This window comes from Biomphalaria glabrata, chromosome 7 (genome assembly GCF_947242115.1).
Source record: "Biomphalaria glabrata chromosome 7, xgBioGlab47.1, whole genome shotgun sequence".
Taxonomy (NCBI): domain Eukaryota; kingdom Metazoa; phylum Mollusca; class Gastropoda; family Planorbidae; genus Biomphalaria; species Biomphalaria glabrata.
Genome location: NC_074717.1, coordinates 48309533 through 48318431, shown reverse-complemented (window position 1 = coordinate 48318431; position 8899 = coordinate 48309533). Strand labels below are relative to the sequence as shown.

At 38.9% G+C, this 8899-nt stretch overlaps 1 protein-coding gene across 2 annotated transcripts in view; it reads right to left on the bottom strand.

The window, feature by feature from the left end:
• Positions 1 to 7228: 7228 nt before the first annotated feature.
• The window catches only part of LOC129927416 (THO complex subunit 2-like), an 11714-nt gene continuing 10043 nt past the window's right edge, over positions 7229 to 8899 (bottom strand). For both annotated transcript variants that reach the window (XM_056036436.1, XM_056036435.1), the window contains exon 13: positions 7229 to 8598. In XM_056036436.1, the coding sequence (XP_055892411.1) occupies positions 8588 to 8598 (11 nt within the window). In that variant the 3' untranslated portion in view covers positions 7229 to 8587. The remainder of the gene's footprint in view (positions 8599 to 8899) is intronic.

The following is an 8899-nucleotide window of genomic DNA, read 5'->3' as shown; positions in this document are numbered from 1 at the left end:
GCAACCTATGCGACCGCAGTGAGCCACGCACTGTCATAGAACCCACTCTAATCCTAGGTGTAAATTATTAAAACGAAACCATTTTATAACTTATAACAGATTTTCCGTGGTCTTCTGGTTTACAAGAAGCTCCTGGAAGGTAACTTCTCACAATTTATGGAAAAAAGATACTTGCGTATGTAGGCCTACTGTAATAGTCCTGCCTTGTATTTGTTGATGGCTGTCGGACTTCGACACTCTGGAGGCCTCAGACAGGACAGGGGTGAAGAGCCCCATGTCCAGGCCTGGTGGTTGGATAAAAGCCTTTCTAACCATCCACGGGATAATGACGCCTACGGCGCCGACGCCCTACTGGACTTCACTGAAGGAGGCATGGGCAGAGGCGGCCTTAGCAGTTCGCGGGGCCCTAAGCCGTAAGTGTAGGCTATATATCCATACCACATCACGCTAATGTCTCGTCCGCCTCTAATGCTGTAGGTCTTATTTTTGCTACAAAACATAGTACCTTACGTATGTACTGTACTATTGGCCGTTTGACTACATTACATAATGTACTTTATGAAAGATTTTGCCTTAAAGTTTAATCAACGTAACTAATGATTAAGACATTGTTCATGAACAATCAACAAACTACATAATAATATTTCTGCTTAACACTCTGAAGGTTAAGATTATGGCCGCCGCAAGATGAGCGCAAAAGGTCATTTGTTGATAAGAATAATGTGTGCTTGGACTCCTTGGTGTTTTCCCTTCAAGTTTACACCATTGTATTTGTATCCCTGGACACGACAATCGGCGATGTCCTGACCAAAGTTCACCAGCGCAGCAAGAAGCGCCATGACAAAACTTTCCTGTTAAGTTGTCAACATTAGGATACGTCCAAAAAACTCAATATAGGGGACATCAGCTCTTTGTGGCTAGCATCAGGTGTGTAGTCAATAATGACGGGAAAATATTTTGCAAGTTTGATTTTATCAATAATGTTCCCTTTTACTTCTGATGCCATAATGTTCATATGCTCGTTTTGAATCCTATGCCCGATGTAATGGCCGTGAGCCTCGGCGTTCCTAATTCTTCGAAGATGTACTTGCATGGTTGGGTCGACTTCGGCTATCACCGTTGTTCGTTTGTTTCTCTGTTCTCCCATGATATGCGGTGTTGTTTTATTAAAGGTACTGTACAATCGCTAGAATTTTTGTCCAGACTGCGCGCTACAGCAGTTTTACTTTTCTAATTTTTCTTGCATCACGTTATTCGTTGTGCTACCATTTGACATTCTCAGAGCTAAATCCAACCACAAAGTCACACACTTAACGGGATGTACAGAAACCTCGTGCTGCTGAAGTTTATGTCATGTTAAGAGCTTACATAGAATTAGTATTTGGTATTATAAAGATGCCTGGAAAGATTTCCAAAGATATTGAGTATATATGAGAACTGTTCAGGTTTTCGAAGCTGACAGTGTCAAGGGAATCTCCAATCGCGGGGCCTACGGGGAGGTTGTCCCACTTGCCAACCCCTAAGGCCGCTACTGGGCATAGGCGTAGCCAGGGGGGGGTTTGGGGTTCAAAAATGTTCCCTTTTTCTTCTAATTACATCAGGCCCATAAGCTGTTTCGAAACTGTTATATCTTTGACATTTGCTGATAACGCGAATGTTTATTTGTATAGCATTAGGGCCTCTTCTGGCCTTGTTAGAATGTTCCTTGTGCAAACATTAAATAACTTTATCCTGATCAATTTTGTTGTTGCATAGTGCCACTATGTTCACTGAGTAATTTGACCACAACACATATATTTAGAAGCAATATCGTTTCAACAGACAAAACGTTTAATAATCATAATAAAATAGTGCATAATAACTTGGCAACTCCAGCCATGGAAATACATCACTTAGAACCCATTTATATTACATCTCGTATCTCTTACACAATACATACATACATCTCCTTACTCTCAAGAGTCCAAAAGGTAACTGAGGTTTTCACCCCGTGGTCAAATACAGACCACTTATTTCTTCGCAAATAAGGCACGAGATAGTCAAATGACTATTAACTCACTTCATGTCACATTGAATCTCAAACGAGTATGTGACAGAAACCTATGCCAGATGTTATGTTCTGGTGTCTGGGCTGTAAATTGTTTAATAGTTAATTTCGAGCCTTTCCTGTTTCGTGCAATCTTTAAGCGCGCGAGAGAAAAGTCATGTTTTTTACACCTTCAAATCAATTAACTTCTGATACGAAGCAACTTAGCATGTAATGATTTCACTTGAAATAAAGTTTATGAGAATAATCTATATAATTGTAATAAACTGGAATAAGGTAATCTGTAGTTCATGTCCGACCATACACGCTTTATTATGGGCTTGCAATTCAAAATTCTATAGCACGTAGTCGTGACGATTTTTTGTTCATTTGCACATAATTATAGCTATCATTATATTTAGTAAAGGCCTAGAATATGATAAAATGTTATTTTCTTTTTGTCTTGGAGGAAAAATTCTAGTCAGCTGTCAATTTGAGAAGATCTTTGAATTGGATGGCTGCCTGGTCGTGCGGTTTGCGCGCTGGATTGTCGTTCAGATTTATCGATGGTCAAGGGTTCAAACCCTGCACGCTCCCATCTCCCTGCGGGAGGTTTGGACTAGGAAGTAATTATCTTCAACTCTGAATGAACATCCGAAACATGTAAAACATTTTACGAACAAACAAAACAACATGTTTGGTGCATTTTAAAATAGTTAGGCCTACTATAAGTGAAACCAGACAAACTGCTTTATGTGTAATCAGTGCCTGCTTCTCGTGTGCTTCTGATGTGTGTTTTAATTGTAATCAATTATTCATCTGTTCTTGAACCAGTTTCCGTGTTGTACGTTGCAGTCTGTCCATCTTAGCATAAGTGGCCGCTCAAAAGCACACCAGCAGTCACATTAATTTCTTTACCTTTACCTATCCCTTAGTCTGTTGGACCGTTGGGGCACCAGGCAAGATTTGTCAACCGTCTTTCTCCATTCCTCCCTTTTTTTATTGCCTTGTTTAGAACCTCTCTCAATGGCAGGCCCGTCCACATTAATTGCATAATCAAAAACCAAACTGACCATGGTTAGGAACACTTCAGGGATGGCATCTTGTGGAAGGCGAGACTATTGGCAGACAAACTATGTAATGAATTAGTGCTGCCGATAATTTGTAGTCGACAGACACACCAAGCAAAAGTTTGGATTTTGGGATTATTAAAGAACACTGCTTTACATTCCGTATCTGGATTCGTTAGTTTCTTCGTTAACGTCTCTCTTGTCAAGCAATACTAATGCTCAGTTCAACCTGTTTTGTTTCCATCCTAAAACGATGCAAGAGCATGAAACAAGTATTTATCTACTTATCTTATATCATACAGACGTTACTTAAAAAAAGAAGATGTTTACGTCTAAAGCGCCATGTATTTACAGTGAAATTAATATCGTATAGGTGGGGGGGGGGGCGAGGGGACACCAGTTCTTTTCTTTAATATGCTCGGGGGGGGGGGGGAAATTGAAGCTACGACTTTGAGCCATAGGTGGCAACTTGCATCCCCCTTAAAAAAATCCTGCGGGCGCCCATGAACACCCGAAATATCTTGTCTATGAAATAGACAATGAAATATGTCTTGATGTGAAATGAAATCTACATGTTCTTAGCAGCTTGTTGCCCAGATACTTAACTACTATTAAAGACGAGCACATCAATTTCAACACATAAAACTAGTCAATTACTTCATACAGACTTTTATAATTGCTTCTCGCGTGACTTCTACTGTGACCTAATCACTTCTCTTTACATCGCTACTTTTCTAAAATCTTCTTACAACTCTCAGGTCGACCGACTACTAGCCTACTTAGTTATTAGACTTGTAACAACTCTCAGGTCGACCGACTACTAGCCTACTTAATTACTAGACTTGTAACAACTCTCAGGTCGACCGACTACTAGCCTACTTAGTTACTAGACTTGTAACAACTCTCAGGTCGACATACTACTATAGGCCCTATAGCCTACTTAGTTACTAGACTTGTAACAACTCTCAGGTCGACCGACTACTAGCCTACTTAGTTACTAGACTTGTAACAACTCTCAGGTCGACATACTACTATAGGCCCTATAGCCTACTTAGTTACTAGACTTGTAACAACTCTCAGGTCAACAGACTACTGGCCTACTTAGTTACTAGACTTCTAACAACTCTCAGGTCAACAGACTACTGGCCTACTTAGTTACTAGACTTCTAACAACTCTCAGGTCGACATACTACTGGCCTACTTAGTTACTAGACTTGTAACAACTCTCAGGTCAACAGACTACTGGCCTACTTAGTTACTAGACTTGTAACAACTCTCAGGTCGACAGACTACTGGCCTACTTAGTTACTAGACTTGTAACAACTCTCAGGTCAACAGACTACTGGCCTACTTAGTTACTAGACTTGTAACAACTCTCAGGTCAACAGACTACTGGCCTACTTAGTTACTAGACTTCTAACAACTCTCAGGTCGACATACTACTGGCCTACTTAGTTACTAGACTTGTAACAACTCTCAGGTCGACCGACTACAGGCCTACTTAGTTACTAGACTTCTAACAACTCTTCGGTCGACAGACTATTAGTCTACTTTGTTACTAGACTTGTAACAACTCTCAGGTCGACAGACTACTGGCCTACTTAGTTACTAGACTTCTAACAACTCTCAGGTCGACAGACTACTGGCCTACTTAGTTACTAGACTTCTAACAACTCTCAGGTCGACAGACTACTAGCCTACTTAGTTACTAGACTTCTAACAACTCTCAGGTCGACAGACTACTGGCCTACTTAGTTACTAGACTTTTAACAACTCTCAGGTCGACAGACTACTGGCCTACTTAGTTACTAGACTTGTAACAACTCTCAGGTCGACATACTACTGGCCTACTTAGTTACTAGACTTGTAACAACTCTCAGGTCGACAGACTACTGGCCTACTCAGTTACTAGACTTGTAACAACTCTCAGGTCGACAGACTACTGGCCTAATTAGTTACTAGACTTGTAACAACTCTCAGGTCGACAGACTACTGGCCTACTTAGTTACTAGACTTGTAACAACTCTCAGGTCAACAGGCTACTGGCCTACTTAGTTACTAGACTTGTAACAACTCTCAGGTCGACAGACTACTGGCCTACTTAGTTACTAGACTTGTAACAACTCTCAGGTCAACAGGCTACTGGCCTACTTAGTTACTAGACTTGTAACAACTCTCAGGTCGACAGACTACTGGCCTACTTAGTTACTAGACTTGTAACAACTCTCAGGTCAACAGACTACTGGCGTACGACTACAACTTGTCTTTGCTTGAGGCAGATAATTACCACCAATAGTACGAGTACCCTAGTGCTATTAGAGCATGGAATGGGTTGCCTGAGCTAGCCAGGAAAACCAGTGACTTGGCAGAATTTAGGTCATTGACTACATGCATGACGCGTAGAACGTAATCATCTTGTTTTTTTGAAGTAACGTCTGTATTATATAAGATAAGGCACGATACCTCGATACTGTATTTATAAGAGTGAAACCCTAAAATACTTCATTAAAATTCTATACCATGTGCATGATTTGATTATAGACCTAGGTTTAGATCCTTTGCATCTAGGAGAGTGGTAGCCATACTCGACTTCAAACATGACTTCATTGGCCTAGGGACACGCGTAGGGCGTAATCATCTATTTGAAGTAGAGTCTGTATTTTATAAGATAAAATACACCCCTCCCCCGGGTTGGCTTGCGGTAAAGAAGGCTTCAGGAAGCAACGTCAAGGAAAAATCAGGAGTGAAGCCCCATAAGTTGGGAGTGTCAATTATAACAACTGGGTTGGTGCCAAATGTAACTCGAAGCGTTCCATTGAATTTCACCAGCAAGGTCGAGAGGGGGATTGTGACGCATGGGTCACCCAAAGGCTAGTAATTGGCTGGTAGACCACAGAATCTCAATGTAGGCCTATAGCCTACAAGCGCAACCTTATATTGAATTGCTGTTCTTTCTACAGCGAATCCTCTACGAAATATAGTAGTTATGTTGTTAGTTCATCACTTATAGGAGAGGCTTGCAATATGGACCAGGATCAAACGTGGACCACCTCGATATTATAGAATGTACAGTATTGCCGTAAACCAAATATTTAGTACGCAGTAGTGACTGCCCTTACTTAGTTTCATATCTATGTTCATACATCAATGCACAGAAAACATTTCCCAAGTTTAAGTAATTTTGCGTTTTCGCACATTTTCTTCTAAACGTTGTTCGTTATTCATTTCTGTATGAAATATGGATCGTTTGTGTATTCTAATATAGGCCAGTGGTCTCCATTAGATTCTTGACCATATCGCTAGTGTTTTATATCAGATCCCATATGTATTATAGGCTAAGTTTCTGTATTTTTCATTTTCTGTATTGCCAGTAGTTGCTAACAGTGGTTAAGACAAGAACCTGTTTGATGTCTGTTGAAAACAGAGATGTGGGGCTGAATCAAAAGGCAAAAACTTCTAAAAAAAAACAACAACATGGACTGCAGCAGTAAATAGGATAATATTAAAGGGAAGCAACTTGGCAGAGTACAAGTATTATCAGATGCCCGATGAAGCTGAAATAGTAATAAAAAACATTTCTAGGAGACTAGATGCTCTTTGGTGGTACAAAAAAAAGGGGGCTAATGAAACTTGCAGATGATGTAGCTAAAAAGAACAGCCTCTATCATGCCTTGTTTGAGCAGTGAGATTGCAGCTATAGTCTTTTATATTCAGTTGCCTGTAGTTCTGCTAATGCGCCCTTTTGGTGCCAGTTACTTATATTGGTGAGTTAATAAGGCTTTTTGAGTATGAAGTTTCAGTATTTCACATAACAGCTACACAGTCCCAGCTGTGACCTACATATAATGTTACATTCAGCAGACATAACAATGGTTCAGCTGTTATCACTTAAGGTTCTTTTTCGCCCGCTTCGACTTGTCTTGAATTTTCTTTTGGTTTCAAATGTGTAATTTCAGAACTAGTTTATAATTATTGATTTTCTTTCAAACTGAGATGTAGTTACAAAGTATTTAGATTAGTGCAGTACATCCCTCATTGTAATGTGCTGGCTGAGAAATTATGAAACAATCTCAGTATTTCTTAACTTAAAACTTAATCTATTCAACACAAGAAAATATATTAACAAGCAAAACTATAATCTAAGGACATGTCAGTTCATTTATTCAATGATCAACATAGTCAACCGAGGTCACTTAGACCCTTAATTTGAAGCAAACATAAATACATGAAATCTGTGTGTAAAGCAAAAATGGTCATATTTAAGAGTTCACTTCCAGTAGATCCCACAGGACTGGAAGCAATGCTAGCCACTAACACTAAGACTTTGAACTAGGACTGGATAGGATTTCAATTGAACAAGTGAAACGATCAACTCAACACCTTGGTCCATAAGTTGAACTGTTTTGAACCTGGAGAAATGACTCAATATAATTTGACCAGAAGGCAGATCTGTTTCAACAAAAGCCTGAGTTCTAATTCATAAGTCAACAATATCAAGAAAAAAAAAGTGTCACTTTGTAATTTTACAGAACCAACTGAATGGCCAGAGTCTAATGTACATGATATCACACATTCACCCACACTAGATCTACAGATCAACATATGTTACTATCTAAAAATGTTTGAGAAATATATAAATCAATGTTTCAAAAGGAAAAAAAAAGGTTTAAAAAGCTGCACATTTGCCATCCAACTAACAATAGTCAACAAGAGACTGCAGTCTGGAAACATCCAGATCAAACTGGTTTTATTTTTTCTGTTTTTTTGGAACATGTGAGAAGAAGTTAAGGAAATTATACACTTTCAATCAGACTACTAACTTAAGTACTAAGAGGCAACATTATCTATTACTAGGCTCTAATTAGTAATATGATCACTAATATACCAAGACCCCCCTCCATAATGACGGAAATAAAAAGGAACAGATTACGCTGGGCAGGTCACCTTGAAAGAATGTCAGAGAACAGAGAAGCAGCAAAGATTGTTCACAAAACAAACAAAAAGCAGGCACCTCAAAGGTAGGCCACAGTACAGTGGCTTGACAATGTAGAGGCAGATCTAGAACAGCAGGATAGATCAGAATGAAAAGATGTGCTATAGTAGGTCAGGGCCCTCCAAGGGCTGTAGTCCCACCGGGATGGATGAACATAATGACTATTTTAAAGTTAAACTGCCATTATTACAAACTATTGAATTCAAACATGAGAAGGACCAACTGATTTTTATGTTTTTTTTAAAAGTGACTGGATTTTTTTTCTACCTTTCCCAATTGAAATGTTTAATTCCCAATTGAAATGTTTAATATACACACCTCACTCATGTATCTAGCAATGAAATGATTACTAGAAACTTTAAGACCAGAAAGTATTTACCATAAAGACTAAATAATTAAGCCCCAGCTGACTACATAATCAAGTCTCAGTCCCTAGATCAAGGATATGATTTGTCTCTCTTTTCTTTCATCTTCAGTTTTGGAGATCCATCTGTTTCATTAAACTGTTCCTGGAGAAAAGGAAAAAATCAAACAAGTCAAAACTTAAGACATAGAGAGGTATAGAGAATTATTAAATAAATTCTCTAATTCAAAGCAAATGAAAAAAAAATTAAAGAAATGTGCACCCATATAAAGCAATAGAACACTGCAAGTCAGACATGGTCATGCCTTATTACTGTTACACAAAAACTAACACCTGAATTGTATTACCAGCTTCAGATAAGTAAGATACTATACAACTATTGTAAATTAAAAACACACATGTTTAACATGGCTTTACAATAGATTGATGCTTACTTAATTTGAAGA